A 22,349-nucleotide genomic window follows, 5' to 3' on the forward strand; every position below is an offset into this window, starting at 1 on the left:
ATTCTCAAGAATGTGTTTATTATAATTTAAAAAAAAAAAAGAGAATGGAGAAGAAAAATAAAGAATTTCAACCACAAAGTTATATGGTAACATTTTCATATAAAATCAGTTAACTTCATAGTATAACCAAATACAAATTATAGTTTTATTATACTACCAATCTTAACTATACCATGTGAAATTAGATTATTAATAGTAAAATTGTACCTGAATTATTAGATTTTTATGTTTACTAGAGAAAAATCTTAAAATCATACTTAATTACTAGTGAAATTACAAAGAATGGATGTAATACTTTACAAAAGGAATGCTGGTTAAAAACAGGATAAGCGTAACACCTATGTTTCTGATTTAACACTACTAGTTTTTATATACCTTCATCCTATGAAAAAATAAATCGATTTATAAATAAAAGTCACCACAATAATATATAATTAGCTAAAGACCTGGTTATACCCAAAGTACCTAACTTACTAAATTATGTCATAAATAATGGAAAACTCCAAACATCAGTCATGAAAAGTAGACTTAAAGCATAATGTAACTGGAATCACACGAATGGCCCTTAGCCTTGAGTCCCAAAGTAAAGGTAAGAAAAGATAGGGTGAGAGAAGCCGGGGCGCCCCCTCGGGCCCGCGCACGGACCGCACGCGCCCCTCCCGCACTCGCCGGGCCCGGGCCGCCCGCGCGCCCACGCCCCAGGCGTCCGGGCGCGCATCACCCAGGGGCGCCGTGCCCAGGCCAGGGGGCCGGCAAGGAGTGGGTGGGGGAGAAGCCCATTGAGATTCCGAGGGAAGCGGGCCCTGGGAGTCGGCCGCGAGGAACAAAGGCGCCCCAGAGCTGCCCACTTAGCATGCCAGAGCCGCGCGGCTCAGCTCCCAGGCCTGGGACGCGGCCCGGTGCGCAGCGGAGGGCGCCGGCCCCCGGGGACTCCTAAGGCCACGGGCACCTCCAAGGCTACACAGCTTCGGAGTGCACGGCGCACACGTCCAGGCACGGCCGCCGGGCCCCGGAGACGGCGACAGCCTTGGCTTTGAGTTTATCTGCGTGTCCTGGTGAAGTTAGGATGCAGAGAACTTGGAGCGGTTGTTTTCTAGCAGACACGAGGATCCCTGTGAGAGGTAATGGCCCCTAGGAAGGACACGCCACCATTGTGGTCCTCTGTAAAGGTTAAATGGAAGAATAAATACATCCCAGGTGAACGCTGAGAAGGGCATGGTGGCCCCTAAACGCAGGCATGTTTGCAGAACCATCAGACTATCTTAAATCCTTCCAAAAAAGCATTTTCTGGAGGGTAGAGAAACAATGTTCGGGGTATATGTTCAAGTAAGCATTCTCCACTTTGGGAGGCCGAGGCGGGTGGAACACAAGGTCAAGAGATCGAGACCATCCTGGCCAACATGGTGAAACCCTGTCTCTACTTAAAAATATATATATACAAAACAAATTGGGGTCTGTCTGGGGGAAATAGGGGAGGGACAGCGGGGGGTGGGAGTTGCGGAGAGATAGCATGGGGAGAAATGCCAGCTATAGGTGATGGGGAGGAAGGCAGCAAATCACACTGCCATGTGTGCACCTATGCAACAATCTTGCATGTTCTTCACATGTACCCCAAAACGTAAAATGTAATTTTAAAAATGCGAAAATTAGCTGGGCGTGGTGGCACACGCCTGTAGTCCCTGCTACTCAGGAGGCTGAGGCAGGAGAATTGCTTGCAACCAGGAGGCGGAGGTTGCAGTGAGCCGAGATCGCGCCACTGCACTCCAGCCTGGCGCCTGGCGACGGAGCAAGACTCTGTCCTAAAAAAAAAAAAAAAAAAAAAAAAAAAAAAAAAGCATTCTCTTCGGGGAGTATTTGTCACTATCAATCTATAGTTTATCAATTCCACAAATGTTGAATGTCTGCTGTGTGCCAGACACAAAGCCAGGTGTTGGGTATACCATGGAAAGAAAGACGCAGGAGCTCTGTTCTCCAAGGGCTTCTAGTCTGGGGGTAGGGTGGGAAGGAATGAAACAAAGTATCTGCGCTCAAGCAGCACCCAGCTGCCTTGGGGCTTCCGTCAGAAGCCCTGAAATGGGCATCTCCAGCCTGTGGTCACTACTGAATGAATGAAGGCAGACAGGAGGTGGAGCATCTGGGGAAACCCAAATTAGGCTTTGAAGAAAAGAGCAGGAGAGGTGGAAAAAGAAGGCATTTCAAGTGAAAAATAAAGCAGATGTGCACCCAGCCACAAGATAGGCCAGACCCAGACAGGAGAAACCAGGATATCAGCTATGGCCTGCCCCCATGCCCCATATCGAAGCTGACTGTTCCTGATTCCAACATCAAGCCAAATGAGAATCCAGCCTCTCTTCTACATACTCGGAAAGGCAATACACTCAAATACCGACTTAATTAATGCATAACATATACTGGACTGAAGATTTCTTAAGGAAAGTACAAGAGGAGGCTCTCCTCACTCTACATCAAACAAGTAAAACTCCAGCTCGGATATTTCTGCTGCCCAGAGTCCCTTCTGGATCCTTCTCCCTACAGGCCATTCAGTCTCTGGTGGCTCATCTACATAAGTAGCACTTGGCATCACTGCCTCCTATCCCACGAGGCTCTTTTATTCTCCAACTTTCCACACCCCTTAGAAGCAAGCAGGTTCCTCTCCTTGGTGTTTATGTATCAGTTTAGCATTTCAGCCAGGATCTATGGCTCATTTTGTCTCCAAATACATTTCTAATATTCTCCATGGAAAAAAAAAAAGAAAAGAAAAAAAAAAAAAAGAAAAGATAGGGTGATTAGCAGCTGAAATAGCATATACAGCATCAGAGAAAAATTGCTTCCATGAGCCCCGATAGTGAAGTTCTTTGGAAGAAAAGACAATAAATGACACAAAAATAACAAAGTCTCAAAACAACAGGTAAACAAAATGGTACTACTTATATACTTTATTTGAGGAGTACTCATAAATTGAAGACTATCTGAATAAAACTTAGCATAAAAAAATTAAACTTTAAATATACTTACGGATCAATAGAAACTTTAATACAAGTCATGTTCTTATCCCTCTGTTTATTGTCAGCAGCATTAACTAGAAAATTAAACATCTCAGTGAGTAATATACAAAATTACATTAAAAAATACATGGACACAACTATATGGGTATCACTGCTTAATATAAACATCTACATATGTTTAGTTAGTAAAATTTCTATTAACTTTTCATATACAATCTTATTTTCCAAATAATATTCCTAAATTGTATTATCACACCAAATTCCTGTTATGTTTTCCACCACAAAAAAAGAGGAGGAAATGTTTTAGTGATACATGTAAGTCAAAACAAATTAAGGACAAACATCTGCACTTTACAATATTCAAATCCAGGTCTAAAAGTAAAAACTTCTGTTTAATTACATCTTGGTAATAAGCAATTGCATTCTATTGATCTCTTTCAATAAACTAGTGACTTTATAGGCATATTGAATAGAAACCAGTTAATTTTTAGTTACAAAGAAAAAGTCTTTAACACCCTTAGAAACCAAAATTCTGTATCCTAGGCCCATAGCTGGCAATAGAAATATTTTTGCATTTATTAACCACTGCTTCGGGGAAATCTGAACACAATCATAGAAGAAATATGCTCCTGACAAACACTTGTAATAAACGTAAAACAGTAAAATTATAGTTTGGAGGCAAGAGTGAAGGTATAAAATGTAACCCAGTTCTAATCTCTTATCTCTTCACCAAATACCAACAGAAGAAGCTCTGAGAGATCCATACAACTGCACTAAGAAACCTCACGTTGTACTGATCAGGTGGCAGAGAAAGAGAATTTCTAGAGTGTCCTTGGTTAAAATACTTTCAAAGTACAAGCATTCCCTAGGAGTCAACTAGGCATTCACTTAATTTAATTAATCATGTGATTTGTAGAAGACAGAGATCATTTAGAGCAATGGTTACTAAACTTGGCTGTCCAACAGAAATATCTGATTTGTCGGTGAAAAACGTATTTACATGTCCCACCAACTCAATGAATCTGCAAAATCAGTCCTTTTCATCTCCATATTCAAGATGTCCTCCGGGTAACTATTACTCTAGCAAATCCCAGATGACCAGACATACAGGAGTACAGACCAACTGTAGTATTACAAATACAACACATTCATTTCATAGATGAAAAAAGTGAAACAAAGATGAAACAGAAATATTAAAACATTACAGATCACAGTATAAATTTTCTGAAGATCATTTATATTCAGAAGAATAAAAGCCAGAGACACATCTTTAAAATTTATACTGGCTAAGTCTGGCTTTATATATAAAGGGACATTATGATGATACTAATAGAAACATGCATTAAATCCTAAGCAAGTACTCACCCAAAATTTCATCAAAGATCTTATATAAACCTGGCACAAAGGTAACCTCTCTGCAATTCATTCCTACATCTTCATCATACACCCACATTAACTGCATTGAAAAATTCAAAAATATTTTACTCAATAAATCCTTAACATCAATTTGTCATAGTATAATCCACATCCTGTCATTTGCTCTACATACTTAGATCTGCAAAGTAGAAAAATATATAACTTCAGAAATAGTCAACTTCACTATTCATATTAACCTCAAAATTGAAAAATTGTTCATTTTGTATCAAGTTTGTATTATTACAGTTTTAATATAAGACATCAAGAATTATTTGAAAAAGTATTATAGTTGAAAAAGTAAAAACATCGTACATTACTTTAACTTCATATTTTTTTTATACTATAGGGAACACAGTAAAATAATGAAAACAAAGAAAGACTTTGGAGTCAGATCTACTTTGAATCCCAGTTCTTACTAGTTAAGAGATATGAGCAAGTTATTTAAATTTATGTAAGCTTCCCTTTCTTCACCTACAGAGATAACAGAACCTACTTCGTAAAAATGTTAGGATCAAATGAGATAAAATATGTAAGCCAAGTTCATAGTAAGCATTAAACAATAGTCAGTGTATACGTACATATTCTGCAAGATACTACCATTAACATTAATGACAATATGAAGTTAAAGACTTTATAGGGCCGGGCATGGTGGCTCACATCTGTAATCCTAGCACTTTGGGAGGCTGAGGTGGGCAAATCACCTGAGGTCAGGAGTTCAAGACCAGCCTGGCTAATGTGGCAAAACCCCATCTTTACTAAAAGTACAAAAATTAGCCCAGCATGGTGGCACATGCTTGTAATCCCTGCTACTCTGGAGGCTAAGGCAGGAGAATAGCTTGAACCCAGGAGCCAGAGGTTGCAGTGAGCCAAGATCAAGCCACTGCACTCCAGCCTGGGTGACACAGTGAGACACCATCGTGGGGGGGAGCGTTATAACAAAAGTTTGTATGGCATCATTTTACTCTATACTTCTTTCTTCTGATGGTTTTTATCCCCAGAAAAAAGTGAAAACATTTCTACTAGATACGTCACCCTACTTTGCTCACGACTATAGACACATGAAACTACAGATCTGCAAAGCATATAATTACAATAGTTTTATCAATATATTAAAAAGTAGATATCGATGCACATCTCCTAATTTCAATTCTAGCAATAATTACCTGTGTCAATGGCTCCACTGACCCAATATATGTATCAGGACGAAGAAGAATGTGTTCAAGTTGTGTCTTCTTCTGATACACTCTCTCGACAGACAATTTCTTTGAAGAATCATTTTTGTTGGCAGTATCTGACTCTTCTTTTTTTGCAGCATTGTTCTGATCAAAAAGAGTCTAAAATTAACCAAAAAATCAAATTTAAATAACCTACCAAGGGGTAAACAATGAGTAATGGACACATGACATGGGTTTTCTTTTTTAATGGCAAAATTATCTTTCAGATCCACTGATTTTTAAAAAATTATTTATTCATTTATTTATTTTGAGACAGAGTCTCACTCTGTCATCAGGTGTAGTGGCACAATCTCAGCTCACTGCAACCTCCACCTCCCAGGTTCAGTGATTCTCCTGCCTCAGCCTCCCAAGTAGCTGGGACTACAGGCACAGACCATCACACCCAACTAATTTTTTTGTATTTTTAGTAGAGACAGGGTTTCAGTATGTTGGCCAGGATGATGTCAATCTCTTGACCTCGTGATCCGCCCACCTTGGCCTCCCAAGGTGCTGGGAATTAAGGCATGAGCCACTACGCAACCAGCCTGATTTTTTAAATCCTAAAGAAAATACAGGTCTATTTACTGACAGTCTGGCTCCCATTATACAACATGAACCTGTAGTTTTGACTGAGCCCAAAATCACTAGAGCAGCCTCTAGCTATTCAATCCAAAAATATAAACATTTCCCAATTCTATAAGATATCAAGGTTTTTTTTTGTTATTTGTTTTTTGCTTTTCTTGAGACAGAGTCTTACTCTGTCACCCAGGCTGCAGTGCAGTTGCGTAATCTTGGCTAACTGCAGCCTCTGCCTCCAGGTTTCAAGTGATTCTCCTGCCTCAGCCTCCTGAGTTACTGGGACTACAGATGCACATCACCATGCACAGCTAATTTTTTTTTGTATTTTTCGTAGAGAAGAGGTTTCACCATGCTGGCCAGGCTGGTCTCGAACTTCTGGCCTCAAGTTATCAGTCTGCCTTGGCGTTCCAAAGTGCTGGGATTATAGGCGTGAGCCACCACACCTGGCCTCAAATTAATTTTGGGGGTCCTCAAAACCTCCCAAGAAATTTGAGTTCTGGTCAGGTTACAGAAGCACAATGACCGAACCTGACTAGGTGCAGGGGTCCCAAAAGCTTTCAGATGTAAGTTCCCTCCCATTAAGTTACTGAAGACTACAATAAAGGAGAAACAAAAATGACCTATGCAAAATATTAACCTATGTAGTTAATAAACACTAATATGACTGAAAATATAAAGGTTTATAAAATCCTCAAATTTCATACATTTGTAGATCATGCCAATAATTCCCGACATATCAGCTCTGGGCACCCCAATACTGATCCCAGTTTCTCTACCAGTTTCAAGGAGGCACAGGTTGGTGATCTTAACACTAAACATTCCTACAGCAGATGAGGATGTCAAATCAAATTTCTAAGGTCTACAAATTTATTTATCTTCTTAACAGCAGCAGAGAAGATACTTCTCTCCTTCTAGAATTCCTTAATGCTGACAAATATGACATCCCACTGAAAAGACATTATGATGGCCTATTTTTTCCGAGTCAAAAAATAACTCAAAAGACACAATAAAAATTGAAATATCTTCCTAGGCCTTCAAATTTTAGTAGAAATTAAAAAAAAAAAACAGAATACAGACAATAGAAGACATAGAGGTTTTGTGCATTTTAACAAGCAGTACGCAACGTCAATTCAAGTCCTAGATGTAAACATCCTATCATCTTTAAAGTTTTAAAAACTGTATCATCAAGTATGTTTAAAAATCAAAATATATGATCTCTGAGAAGTCTAAACCAAGAATTTAATATAACCTAAGGAAACAAACATTATAACTTCCCAATGCAGTTTTATATAAAACTAAAGATTTAATATTTCAAAACAAGAGTATTAAAAATAACTCATTTTACTAGATTTTAAACTATATTCTTTTTTTTTTTTGAGACGGAGTTTTGCTCTTGTTACCCAGGCTGGAGTCCAATGGCATGATCTCGGCTCACCGCAACCTCCGCCTCCTGGGTTCAAGCAATTCTCCTGCCTCAGCCTCTTGAGTAGCTGGGATTACAGGCACGTGCCACCATGCCCAGCTAATGTTTTGTATTTTTAGAAGAGACGGGGTTTCACCATGTTCACCAGGATGGTCTCGATCTCTCGACCTCGTGATCCACCCGCCTCGGCCTCCCAAAGTGCTGGGATTACAGGCTTGAGCCAGCGCGCCCAGCTTAAACTATATTCTTATACATTCCTACATTTATAAGTTTATCCATTGACACTGCTCAAAGACAATTAAAAATAGCTTTGGGTAAAAGAAAATAATTCTGTTTCACAAAGTTTTCACATTTTACTTCTGCAAAAGTTAGATGATAAACCAACCAGCTGGCCAGAAAGACGTACTTTATTTTACCAGATAGTCTTCAAATTTCTAATCATATTCCTTGCTTCATATGAAGAAATAGTTGATTAATAGAAACGAATTTATGTTTAAGGGCAAGGCGTGGTGACATTAACTTATAGAAATGATTGTAACAATAAAACCATAATTGATTTTTAATGGAGCCTCAAAATACTTAGAACAAATATCATAATCAATAAAATTACACTCTAAAACGTACTCAAAGAAGACAGATGCTACAGAATCAAAGGTAGGTAACATTTTACCATTAACTTGGAACTGCTATTCTAAGTTTGCAATTAATGACACAAAGGTTGGTGACGCATGAAAACCATTCAAGTAAAAGCTTTCCTATTCCAGGCTACTCTTCCAAAACCCACTGCATCATAAAGAAAGTATTTTCAAGATTAGACTCAACCAGAGGATCATGTCTATCTAATCTGTACGAACTAAAGTGAACTAAAGGGTACACAGGGATAAAAAACAGGAGTAAAATCTTACCTCATGCTTTCTTCAAGAACTTACAACTTTTTCCATACTTCCTTACTCATAATCGCCACCTCTTCCTCCCTGCATCTCTTCCCAAATGGATATATTAGAAAAAAATGTTTGAAAGTTTGAACCCACCAAATCCCTTGCCATTCTTGCTAACGTGATGTCTAAAAAACCAGATAACATGTGAGCGTGGTCAGCCAGATGGCAAAGTAAGAAACCCCAGGCCTTTCTTTCCTCATGAAGATGTGGATTCAACAACAACGTACAATTCAATTGCCTTTGTGATAAATTCAGAAACTACTTAAGAGGTTCTGGCACCCCAGGTGAGCATAAAATAGTATCAAAGCTCATCATCTCCTCCCTCCCACCTGCCCCAGCAAGGCAAGATTCAGAACAACAACGACGACAACAACTTTTCACCTTCTCCCTAGGGAGGAGCAGAAGAGGAATATACCTCCTATGGAATGTCTGGGGGAAGTGCTACCCTAGAAACTTCTTGACTGAATCCTAAGTATTGACAGGAACAGGGTGCCAGGTTGAGGGCCATTGAGAACAAACGCAATCAACATGCTTTGGTTTAGCATCAGATCCTGCAGTATCAGAAACCGACACAAGGTGGAGCTCCAGTACTGTGGTTTACTACAGCATGAGCGCGGCCACAGTATGGCGCGCGCGCGCACACACACACACCGGGGAGAGCACCTGAGTGGTAGACAGAGGCCAACCTCTTCAACTAAGAAATTAAATGCACGACCCCAAGGAGGATGCATTGCCATGAAAGATTTGTGAGGTTTCAGGATTCTCTACTTAGATTAACTGAACGAAGAAAGTCCTCCCAGTATGAAACCAGACGGCAAAGACTGGAGAGTTAGCTAAGCTTTCAAATGCCAAAGCCCTAACAGAAAATGACAATACAAAAAAACAGTGAAATATGGCTTATTCAATGCAAAAAACTTAATTGCAGCCAGGTGCAGTAGTTCACACCTGTAATCCCAGCAATTTGGGAGGCTGAAGCAGGCAGATTCCTTGAGCCCAGAGCTAAAAACCAGTCTGAGCCACATGGCCAAACCTTACCTCTACCAAAACAAAACAAAATTAACCAGGTGTGGTTGTGTACACTTGTAGTCCCAGCTACTTGGGAGGCTGAAATGGGAGGATAGCCTGAGCCCAGAAGGTCGGGACTGCAGTGAGCCATAAGCACACCACTGCACTCCAGTCTGGGTCACAGAGCAAGAGCCTGTCTCAAAAAAAAAAAAAATAATAATAAATCACCACAAATCAACCCTAAAGAAATGGAAATGTATTGTCATACAAAGAATTCAAAATAACTGTCATAAGGATGCTTAATGAAATAAATGAGTACAGATGGGCAAACAAAAACTCGGTATAACAATGCATAAACAAAAGGAAAAAAATCAACAAAGATAAAAACTATGATGAAGTAGCAAACAATATTTCTGGAACTGAAGCATACAATAAATTAATTGAAAATACACTAAAGGAACCTAACAGTAGACTTGATCAGGCAGAATTTTTTTAAATCAGCAAATCTGCAGCTAGGACTTTCAAAATTACCAAAGCAAAGAAGCAAAAAGGCAAAAGAATGAATAAAAACAAAAAGAGCTTAAAGGACTTATGGGCCATTATCAATCAGAACAACATATACATCATGTAAGTCTCAAAGGAAAAGAAAGGGAGAAAGGCTGAAAGATGGACATACAAATTAGCAAAGCTCAAAGAATTCCAACAAGGATAAATCTAAAGAGAACCGCACAAAGACACATCATAATTATGCTGTTGAAAGTCAGAGAGAATCTTGAAAGCAGCAACAACAAAGTCTATCATCAGGAACAAAGGAGCTTCTGTTAGATTACTAGTCAATGTATCAGCAGAAACCTTGCAAGTTAGAGGGGATTAGAAGACAATATCCAAAGTGCTGAAAAAAAAAAATACTGCCAAACAAGAACATTGTATCTAGCTAAAGTGCCCTTCAAAAATAAAGTGAAAATTAAAACTTTTCTCAGATAAACAAATGCTGAGACAGTTCATCACCACTAGGTTTGCCCAAGAAATGATAAAGGGAGTCCCTCAAGTTAAAGCAAAAGGACAAAAAATAGCAACACAGAAACACAAAATTATGTAACTCCCTGGTAAAGTCCAAGGGAACTTCAAAAAGTTCTTGAAAGATGGAATTAAAAGATAAAAAGTTAGAAATTTTATTTCTCAACAAAAGCTCCATAAAGGTCAAGACAACTTTGTAAGTGATGATATCAGCCAATTAGTTAATCTCTAAGGAACTAAGGGTCTTGGGAATTTAACCATGTCAATGTAGTTTTTTTAGATTACCAACTGAAAAAAACAGGTGCCTTTTAAAGATTTAAGATTAAGTAAACAAAAAACAGAAGGAACGAAATCAGGACTATAAGATGGATGCCTATTTCTCACCAAAATGCTCATAACATTGCTCTTGTTTAATGAAAAGAATGAGCAGGAGTACCGTCATGATGGAGAAAGACTCTCTGGTGAAGATTTCCTGGGCATTTTTCTGCTAAAACTTCACCCAACTTTCTCAAAACATTCTCATAATAAGCAGATGTTATCATTCTTTGGCCCTTCAGAAAGTCAACATGCAAAATGCCTTGAGCATCCTGAAAAACCGTTGCCAAAACTTTTGCTCTTGACCTATCTGCTTTTGCTTTGATTGGACCACTTACACCTCGTAGTAGCCACTGCTTTGATTTGTCTTTAGGATTATGCTGCTAAAGCCCTGTTTCATCTCCTATTACAATTCTTTGAAGAAATGCGTCAGGATCTTGATTCTGCTTGTATAAAATTCCCATTAAAAGTTTTGCTCTTGTCTGCAGCTGACCTAAGCACAATGGTTTTGGCATCCATTGACTGAAAAGTCTGTGAATCTTTAATTTTTCATAAAGAACTGTGTAAGCTGAACCAATTGTGACATCTATGGTGTTGGCTATATTGTTTCTGCTGTTAATCACTGGTCTTCAATAAGGGCATGAACACAATTTTTTCCTCACAAATTAATGTAGATGGTCTGCTGTTGCAGCTTTCATCTTTATCATCTCATCTCTTAAAACAAGTTATTCATTTGTAAATGCTCATTTATATGGGGCATCGGCCCTTAAGCATCAACGATTTCACACCATTCTTCCATCCAAGCTTCTCCATAAATTTGATAGTTGTTCTTGCTTCAATTTTAGCAGAATTCACATTGCTCTGATAGGGGCTCTTTTCCACCTGATGTCTTATCCTTCTTAGTACCTCAAACTAGATTTTCTTCAGACATATTATAACAAGTTAGTATGAGTTGATTTTGGTAGCAAATTATTTTGAGATCCATACACAGTATTCTCATAATACACATTTTCCATGAACTTTTTGAAGACTATTTGTATACAGACAAATATGACATCTTCTAGTACTGTAATATAGGTGTGTGGATCACTTTTAAATATGGTATAGAAATTTTTTAAGCATTAAAAAATAATTCTATGCATTGGAACTGAATTATTTTCTGAATGCAAAAAAAGAAAAAAAAGAAGAAATAATTCTAAATCTGTGTTAAAATATAATATACACAATATAAAAAGAGGTAAAATATGCCAACAAAAACAAAGCAGAGGGCAGAGGTAAAAAGAGTTTTCATATGTGATTGAAGTTATTAATTTAAACTTTATTTTTATCACTTGAAGTTATGTAATTGCAAGGTAAAGTCAGGAAATTATCTGTAGAATACATACAATGAGAAATTGGAAGAAAATCAAAACATGTCACTACAAAAAAACAATCAATGAAACACAAAAGGGGGCAGCAAGGGAGAAAAGATGGACAAAAAAGCTGTCAAAAAAGCTGTAAGACATACATAAAACAATAATCAAAATGTCAATAATTAATCCATGTCAATAATTACTTTAAAAATGGGGACAGGCTCACATCTTTAATTGCAGCATTTTGGGAGACCAAGGTGGGCAGATGATTCGAAGTCAAGAGTTCGAGACCAGCCTGGCTAATACGGAAAAACCTCATCTCTACTAAAAATAAAAAAATTAGCTGGGCATCGTGGCAAGCACCTGAAATCCCAGGTACTTGGCAGGCTAAGGAAGAACAATCACTTGAAGCCGAGGCAGAGGTTGCAGTAAGCCAAGATCGTGCCACTGCACTCCAGCCTGGACAAGAGAGCAAGACTCTGTCTCAAAAAAATAAATAAATAAAAATGGATTAAGTGCCCCAAATAAAAGACGCAGACTGGCCCATGGAATAAAAGCACAAGATCCAACTACAGGTTGTTTACAAGAGACTTCCTTCCAATGCAAAGATGCACAAAGGCTACAAATAAAAAGATGGAACAAGATATTCCATGAAACTGGAATCTGAAGAGAGTGGCTGTACTTACATTAGACAACATAGACTTAAAGAAAAAAACTGTCACAAGAGACAGAGTAGGACATTATATAATGATAAAAGGGTCACTTCACCAATAAGATACATATCTAACATTAGAGTTCCCAAATTTATGATGCAAACACTGACAGAAGTAAAGGCAGAGAGAGAGAGCAACACAATAATAGTAGGAGACTTCAATGGCCCACTTTCAGTTATGGATAGAACAACCAGACAGAAGATCAATAAAGACACAAAGAACTTGAACATCACTATAGAATAACTGGACCTAACTGAAATATGCAGAACACTCAACAGCAGAATACACATTCTTTTCAATTACCCATTGAACATTCTCCAACATGGACCACATGTTATGTGATAAAACAAGTCTTAAGAAGACTAATCATATAAGGTATATTTTCCATCTACAATGGAATTAAACTAGAAATCAACAGCAGAAAGAAAACAGGAAAATCCACAAGTAAGTGGAAGTTTAACAACTCACTCTTATACAACCAATGGGTCAAAGATGAAATCACAAGGGAATTTAGAAAACATCAGGAGACAAATAAAAACAAAACCACAATAGAACACTGTGACATGGCTAAAACAGTATTACACTTAAAATTAACTATCAATAAAGATCTCAAATTAATAACCTAACTTTAGATCCTTTCAAAGAACTAGGAAATGAGCAAACTAAACCAAATTAATGAAAGAAAATAAAGATTAAAGCAAAGATAAATAAAATGGAGAATAGAAGAATGAGAGGGAAAAAAAATTAAGCCAAGAGTTTGTTTTTTGAAAACATTAACAAAACTGACAAACCTTAGCTAGATTACATAGGAAAAAAAAAAAGAGGTAAATAACTAAAATTAGAAATGAAAGGGACATCGTAATTGATGGCACAGAAATAAAAAAGGTAACAAAAGGCTTATATGAACAAATATATGGCAACAGATTAGATAACCTAGAAGAAATAAATACATCCCAAACATATAATCTACCAAGATTCAAGCACAAATAAATAAAAAATCTGAACAGCCCTATAATAAGGAGACTGAAGCAGTCATCAAAAACTTCCCAACAAAGAAAAGCCCAGGACCAGATGGCTTCACTTGAAAATTCTACCAAATAATCAAAGAAGAATTAACTCTTCAAACTCTTACCAAAAAAGGAAGGACAGGGAACACTTCCAGAATCATTTTATGAAGCCAGCACTTCTCTGATACCAAAACTAGATACAAGAAAGAACAAGAGAACTACAAAACAATACCCCTGATGAAGACTGATGCAAAAATCCCCCCTAAAATACTAGCAAACTCCATTCAACAGCATTTTTTTTTAAGACAGGGTCTCATTTTGTTGCCCAGGCTGGAGTGCAGTGGCATGATGATGGCTCACTGCAGCCTCAACCTCCCAGGTTCAAGTGATCCTCCCACTTAAGCACACCCACACCCTCCTCAATCCCCTCCCCGGACAGCCTGCCACCCCGCAACAACCCTTTCCCCAAGCAGCTGGTACTGTAACTGTGCACCACCACACCTGGCTAATTTTTAATTTTTTCTAGAGGCAAGGTTTTACCACATTGCCCAAGATGGTCTTAAACTCCTGGCCTCATGAAATTCTCCTCCACTGGCCTCCCAAAGTGCTGGAATTACAGGCATGAGCCACCAAGCCTGACCCAACAGCACATTAAAAGGATTACACACAATAAGCAAATGGGATTTATACTTGAAATGTGAGGATGTTTCCAAATATGAAAACAAACCATTGTAATACACCGTATTAACAAAATGAAGGGCAAAAACCACATTATCATCTCAATTGATGCGCAAAAAGCATTTGACAAAATTTAACACCCTTTTCTGATTAAAAAAAAAAAAACATAACAAACTTGAAATAGAAAGAAAATATCTCAATATAATAAAAGTGATATACAAAAAGCCAAAAGCTAACATCACACATACTGGTGAAAGATTAAAAAACTTTTCCTCTAAGATCAGGAACAAGGTTTGGATGCCCAATTTTGCCAATATTCAAGACAAAAGTCCTAGTCAGAGCAATTAGATAAGAAAAGGAATTAAAACGCATACAAACTGGAAAAGAAGTAAAATTACACTCATAAATGGCATAATCTTTAAGTAGATAACCCAAAAGATTCCACAGAAGAACTATCACAACTAGTAATTTCAGCAAGTTGCAGGATACAAAATCAACACACAAAAATTAGCTATGCTTTCATGCAGTAACTATGACCAACCAAAAAAGGAAATTATGAAAATACCATTTACTATAGCACCAAAAAGGATAAATTACCAGAGTAAACTTAACCAAAGAGGAGAGAATAATGTCAAAATACAAAATATTGTTAACAGAAATGAAAAAAAGATACCAATAAATGGAAGGGCATACCATCCTCATGGATTGAAAAACTTAAAATGTTGTTAAAATGTCCAAAATAGGCCGGGCCCGGTGGCTCAAGCCTGTAATCCCAGCACTTTGGGAGGCCGAGGCGGGTGGATCACGAGGTCAAGAGATGGAGACCATCCTGGTCAACATGGTGAAACCCCATCTCTACTAAAAATACAAAAAATTAGCTGGGCGTGGTGGCACGTGCCTGTAATCCCAGCTACTCAGGAGGCAGAGGCAGGAGAATTGCCTGAACCCAGGAGGCGGAGGTTGCAGTGAGCCGAGATCGCGCCATTACACTCCAGCCTGGGTAACAAGAGCGAAACTCTGCCTAAAAAAAAAAAAAAAAATGTCCAAAATATCCAAAGTGACCTACAGATTTAATGCCATGCCAATCAAAATCCCAAGGGTATTTTTTACAGAAATACCAAAAAAAATTTCAAAAATTCATATGGAACCTCAAGAGGACCCATATAGCTAAATCAGTCTTGAATCAGAATAATAAAGTTAAAGGCCTCACACTTCCTGATTTCAAAACCTGATTTTACTACAGAACAACAGAAATCTAAAACAGTGTGGCACTGGCATAAAGACAAAATAGAGAGCACAAAAATAAACCCTTGCATAAATGGCCAAATCATTTTCACAAGAAGGCCAAGACTGCACACTGGGGAAAGGACAGTCTCTTCAGCAAATGGTGCTAGGAAAACTGGATAACAAGCAAAAGAATGAAGCTGGACTCTCATGCCACATACAAAAATTAACACAGAGACCTAAAAGTAAGACCTAAAACTCTAAGACTCCTAGAAGGAAACATAAAGGAAAAGCTTTGAGATATTGGATTTATTTGGCAATGATTTTATGAATGTGGCACCAAAAGCACAGGCAACAAAAGCAAAAATAGACAAACAGGACATCAGACTTAAAAATTTCCATGCACCAAAGAAAACAACAGACAGTGAAAAGGCAACATATGGAATGGAGAAAACATCTGTAAACCATTAAAGGGTTAATATTCAAAATAGTTAAGGGGCTTCTATAACTCAACGTCAGTAACAGAACACCCTCATTCAAATGGATAAAGGATTTCAATAGACCATTCTCCAAATAAGATATGCAAATAGTCAACAGCATATGAAAAGATACTCAAAATTACTAATGATAAGAGAAATGCAAATCAAAACCCTCACATCAGTTAAGACAGCCATGAGAAAATAAGTGTCAGTGAGGATGCGGAGAAACTGGGACATTTCTACACTGTTGGTGAGAATATAAAATGCTGTAAGAATTCTACAGCCATTATGGAAATAGTATGGAGTTTCCTCAAAAATTAAAAATAGAATTACTGTATGATCCAGCAATCCCACTTTTGGGTATACAGCCAAAAGAATTCAAAGCTAAATCTCAAAGAGATATTTGCACACCCATGTTCATCACAGTATTATTCACAATAGCCAAGAGGAGGCACAAACCAACCCAAATGTCCACTGATGTATGAATGGGATTTTAAAAACGTGTTTATAGATCAAAAAATGGAGTATTATGCAGCGTCAAAAAACACAGAAATCCTGATATGTGCTGTAACATGGATGAACCTCAAGGATATTATACGAAACAAAATAAGCCAGTCACAAACGACAAATACTGTATGACTACAATCATATAAAACAGCTACAGTAATCAAAATTGTAGAAACAGAAAGTAGAGGGGTGGTTAATCAAGGGCTGGGGGAAGTGGGAATTAGTGTTTAGTAGAAACAGTTTCCGTTTCAGAAAATGAAATATTTCTAGAGACCTGCTGCTTAACAATGTAAATATATTTAACACTACTAAACTGTACACTTAATGGCTAAGACAGTCAGTTTAATGTTCTATGTTTTTTACAACTAAAAAAATTGAACATGTGAAAGATAGTTGACTGTCTAATAACACTTGTAATTTTCTCTAGTAAGAACAGAAATACTGTAAAATTTAAGTGTGACAAATGTGTAACAACATACTTTTTTCTAAATATCATATGACATGTATTGAGGGAAAAAAAAGAGATACCATTCTACTTAAAATAATGAAAAGCATTAAGGGATACATTATTATTTATAGAATACAATGGAAGTCATTTGCAGATATTTCAAATCAACTCTCAATTATAATATTCAAACAGCTTATAAAATTTGACATATGGCATGGTGCCACATGCCTGTAGTCCCAGCTACTCAAGTGTCTGAGACCAGAGGATCAATCCCCTGAGCCCAGGAATTTGAGACCAGCCTAGGTGATATACCAAGCCTCTATCACAAAAATAAAACAAACCAAAATAACCCCTTAATATAAACCCTTAAACATGGATGTTTCAATGAGTTAGTAAGTTTATAATTACTACACTAAAACTAATTTGTGTTAATCTTTTATTACTCTAGGTTTTTGTTTTTGAGACAGTCTTGCTCGTCGCCCAGGCTGGAGTGAAATGGTACAATCTCAGCTCACTGTAACCTCCGCCTCCCGGGTTCAAGCGATTCTCCTATCTCAGCCTCCCGAGTAGCTGGGATTACAGGCAACTGCCAACACGCCCAACCAATTTTTGTATTTTTTTTTTTTAGTAGAGATGGGATTCACCACGTTGGCCAGGCTGGTCTCAAACTCCTGATCTCAGGTCATCCGCCCACCTCGGCCTCCCAAACTGCTGGGATTACAGGTGTGAGCCACTGCATCCGGCCCCTGCTCTAGCTTTTATAGAAAATTTATATTAGTAAAGATAATCTAGTATTTTTAAATTAGCTTATAAAATGTAATGTTTAGTGGACAACATTACAGAAGAGTATATATAAAACATAAGCCCATTTTTGTCACAAAAAAAAACTATGCATGTATGCATAGGAAAAAATATGAAATATACCCAAGAGCCCTATAGAGTAGCAATACATGCAATTTCTATTATCTTTTTTATATATGTTTTCTAATTTTCTACAATAAATGCAGAAAGAAATATGTTAAAAGCTTATTAGCCCATACATGTGAAAATATAATTAAACTAGAATAAAACTGAAGATTTCTTTTCCTAGAGGCAATGTTTATACCTACTTATTACTTCTGCAACCCCAACTTTCTCACTAGAGGCTATGCAAAAACATAAAATCAAAATACACCAGGAAGATTGACAGCCTTGGCAGAGTAGAAAGTATAAATTAACACTAGAATCTAATTTGTCTTTTATGTTCCCATTCTCAACAAATGGTGATTTACATTGCTCACCGGCTCACTAGTGGTGAACACAGGAGGTCCTCCCCTGAGACGTTTTTAAGTTTTTCTAACAGAAACCTGAAATAATAGTCTCTTTCAACTCCTGTTTATCAGTAGAAAGTAGTACCCTAAGCAATGTCCAGGCCACTAAAAATCAAAATCTGCGGTAAGCGGAGAGAGGGCAACTTACCCAGTTAACAGGATGATCCCATCCCTAAAACAGTATGCATATTTAATACAAACCACCTTTGGCCTTAGAAGAGAAGCTAAATAAGAAAACTATTCTGCACCTCCTCCCTTGCTGTTAACATCACTTATCTCTATCTCTTAAAAAAATGTCACCCTGGGTAGCTCTTCAGTTTTAACACTTTCGCTGACAAAATTCAGAAAAGAGAACAGGAAACTGTTTTGAACAACCACAAACTAGCAAACCCGTATCTACATGTTCATAAAAGCACCTCAATTCTACAGATGATAAAAGAGAGTGATGTATATTTGACACATGTAGGCTAACAGAATTACGCTCACTTTAGAATCTGAAAAGCATCTTTTGATTTTACCTTTTCTTATTCTTACATGTTCATAGTAATAAGATACCATGTACTAGAGCAATTGCTCGCAGTACTCCCCATTGAATAAAAATTAACAATATGCCTTTAAAAATAATAATTTACTGGCCGGGCGCAGTGGCTCACATCTGTAATCCCAGCACTTTGGAAGGCCAAGGTGGGAGGATCACAAGGTCAGGAGATCGAGACCATCCTGGCTAACACAGTAAAATCCTGTCCTACTAAAAATACAAAAAATTAGCTGGGCATAGTGGCACACGCCTGTAATCCCAGCTACTCGGGAGGCTGACGCAGGAGAAACACTTGAACCCGGGAGAGAGAGGTTGCAGTGAGCTGAGATGGTGCCACTGCATTCCAGCCTGAGCGACAGAGTGAGACTCCATCTCAAAAAATAATAATTTACCAAGAGCATTTTGAATAAATTTGCATTGAGAGTTTGTAACAATTGAAAATTATTTAAGTTTATTTGTAATTTATTTCCCTGCCTTAATTTATGTGAACAAATTACCAAACTACTTAAAGTAGTAATTCCAGCATCTAATTACATTGAAATCTAAGAAATCAAGCCAACATTTTCATTCTTATATAAAAAACAATGAAAATGTAAAATAATCACTATAGTAAGATAAATTTCCTACACATATCTAAAAGTTGTTTTAATTCTATTCTTTTTCATTTATAAACATGATATAACATCATTGACTTTTTCTGAATTTCAAAAGCCAGCTGCCAAATTAAAGCATTTGGGGAAAATTTAAAATTATAACAGAAAAGATCACAATAAACATATAAGCTATATATTTTAAATATTAACCTATCTTATGGCACTTTTGCAATATTGCTAATGCCAATAAAAATATAGATTTAATACTAATCGCAATTTGATCTTTAGCAAGAACACTTCTCAATCATAAGAGGATGGAAAACATTCCAGTAAAACCTCCTATTTTTCAGAATGACTATATACCACGATCATTCTGTAAAACAAAACAAAAGATTCTTCAATGGACAGAGTTGTCACCTGAGATACAGAGATTTGGCAGAAGCACCCACAGTTCCTGTTTTCCTGAGGGAGAATGAATTGCTGACAAAGTGGGTAAAGGAGATGGTTTGCCAGTTGGTACTAAAAAAGAACTGAGCCACCCATTCACATAATCAGCACAGAAAGCTCACCATCACCAAGCCAACAAGAGTGGAAACGGGGGCTGGCAGTCTAGCAACAAGCCCCTTCTTTTACCTTCTTTTGTACAATCCCCTCAGACTTAACATTAACCTTTTATAACATCTCCTCTCTTCTCCCTCAAGGCTCCCATCCCATGTTGTTCATTCTAACCATATTTCACCTATATGGAGAAGCCATGTTATCTACCCATCTTTAATGAAGCAAAAAGCAACAAGTTGTCCCCTGTCTAGGCTTCTTCAGAAATACCCTTCTAAACCAAGGCACAAGAGAAGAGGTAGAAGAGTTGAGAGATATTTAAGACAGTAGCAAATGCTTAGACTTCTGCTATAAAAATAAATACAAAAGAAATGAAAACACTTACCACTGGATTTAAGAAGAAGCGAAAATGTATGTGTGAATCCATCTGGGAGCTACTATGTGCCAAGCACTACAGGAATCATACGGATAATGTTAATTAATCCTCATATAATATCTGCATGCAATAAATACCATTATCATAATTTCTTTTATACAGATGAGATAGATAACTAAGGTCAGGACAAGTGTTTTCCCAAAGCTAAACAAAACTACTACTTGAAAAAGGTGAATTATGAAACTAGGTGATCTGATTTCAGCTCATACTCTTAGCATTATGCTATACTAGATATATATATTCTGAAAAGGAAATATATTCCTTAGCTTTTTGTATGAAATAAAAGGTTAATAGAAAAAGATAGGTGTATCACAGATGTCTCTTTATTCTGTCATATCAGAGTATAAAAGATGAGTTGTTTTTTCTTTGAATGTTTTTAAAGTTGGAGGCTTTATAAATGTCAGTTAAGAACATGTCTGGTTTAAATTTCACCTATGCCTTAACCATGTGCCTAAGAGTTTGTTACCTAATCTCTAAACCCGTTTTCTTCTCTGCAAATAGGAATAACTGTAGCTACTTCAACTTTTTGTTAAAATGGGGTTCTATGTGTATTAAGGTTTATAAAAATTCAAGAGGTTTATTTCTTAAAATGTACTCAGTAAAATGCAATTGTTGCCACCATCTAACCAACAAATCTGGAATTACAAGTAATGAAGTTTTTAAAAAAGTGACTAAATACTGCTATATCATCATGTACTTGGGAACGTATCTAAAAAATACTGCTACTTAAACACTTCTACTAATGAGGGAAGACGTTTTAGGGAGCTCAGTATGTCAATTATCCAACTTGTTAACAACTAAGAGTGGATTACGTATCCAGATCTTTGCTCAACACTATAAAGGACATAAACAAGGAAAATACATGCTAACTTCAGAAGTTTATAATATTGTTAAGGCAAAGTTATCATGCATGAAAGTTGTATTAAAAAGACTTGTTTTATGATTCATGAAACAAAAGTTCAGTGAAAGAAAAATATGAGAATAAACTGGAAAATAATAATGTGATGAGGTTCTCGGCTAGCACTGAAGAGTAGTTAAGATTTATAGTAGTAAAGAGAAGTTAAAGAGGAAATCGGATGGAAGGCAAATATGCAAAGACAAAGTGCCAAAAACAGGTGTAACTTCTACCAGGGACAGTGAAAAGATAAACCCAACTATGGAGACTATAGTAAATAAATTACATTGGAAAGGGCGCATAGTTTATGAAAGTCTGGCTCAGCAATTCAGACTTACAAAGTAAACCACTAAAGCAAGGTTCTTAAAACAAATCTTTAAACAATATTTAAATGCACAGTCATGTTCAATTAGAGATAGTCACAGTCCAAAAAATATTATATGGTTCAAAAAATTTTACTTTTAAGAAAACTACAATGCTATTTGTGGTTACGTAGGTTGTTTTTTGTTTTTTTTTTTTTTTTTTTCAAAAGACACTTAACTGTTAGAGATAAATACTGAAATATTTACAGATAAAGTGATAGACTCCTAGGATTTGCTCTGCTTAAAAAGAATGAGAAGGGGGGATGGGCGCGGTAGCTCAGGCCTGTAATCCCATCACTTTGGGAGGCCAAGGCAGGTGGATCACAAAATCAGGAGTTCG

The 22,349-nt window shown here is 37.1% G+C and overlaps 1 protein-coding gene across 2 annotated transcripts in view; it reads right to left on the minus strand.

Annotated features, from left to right (window-relative positions):
* Positions 1 to 22,349, minus strand: part of TOP2B (DNA topoisomerase II beta) — a 72,554-nt gene that overhangs the window by 44,482 nt on the left and 5,723 nt on the right. The window contains exons 2-4 of one of the 2 annotated variants that reach the window (XM_039480130.2): positions 5,585 to 5,740; positions 4,371 to 4,461; positions 3,016 to 3,079 (exon numbers count right to left, since the gene is read on the minus strand). In XM_039480130.2, coding sequence (XP_039336064.2) covers positions 3,016 to 3,079; positions 4,371 to 4,461; positions 5,585 to 5,740 — 311 coding nt within the window. Of the gene's footprint in view, positions 1 to 3,015; positions 3,080 to 4,370; positions 4,462 to 5,584; positions 5,756 to 22,349 lie in introns of both variants that reach the window. The other variant, XM_039480129.2, reaches the window with a different exon arrangement.

This window comes from Saimiri boliviensis, chromosome 9 (genome assembly GCF_048565385.1).
Source record: "Saimiri boliviensis isolate mSaiBol1 chromosome 9, mSaiBol1.pri, whole genome shotgun sequence".
Taxonomy (NCBI): domain Eukaryota; kingdom Metazoa; phylum Chordata; class Mammalia; order Primates; family Cebidae; genus Saimiri; species Saimiri boliviensis.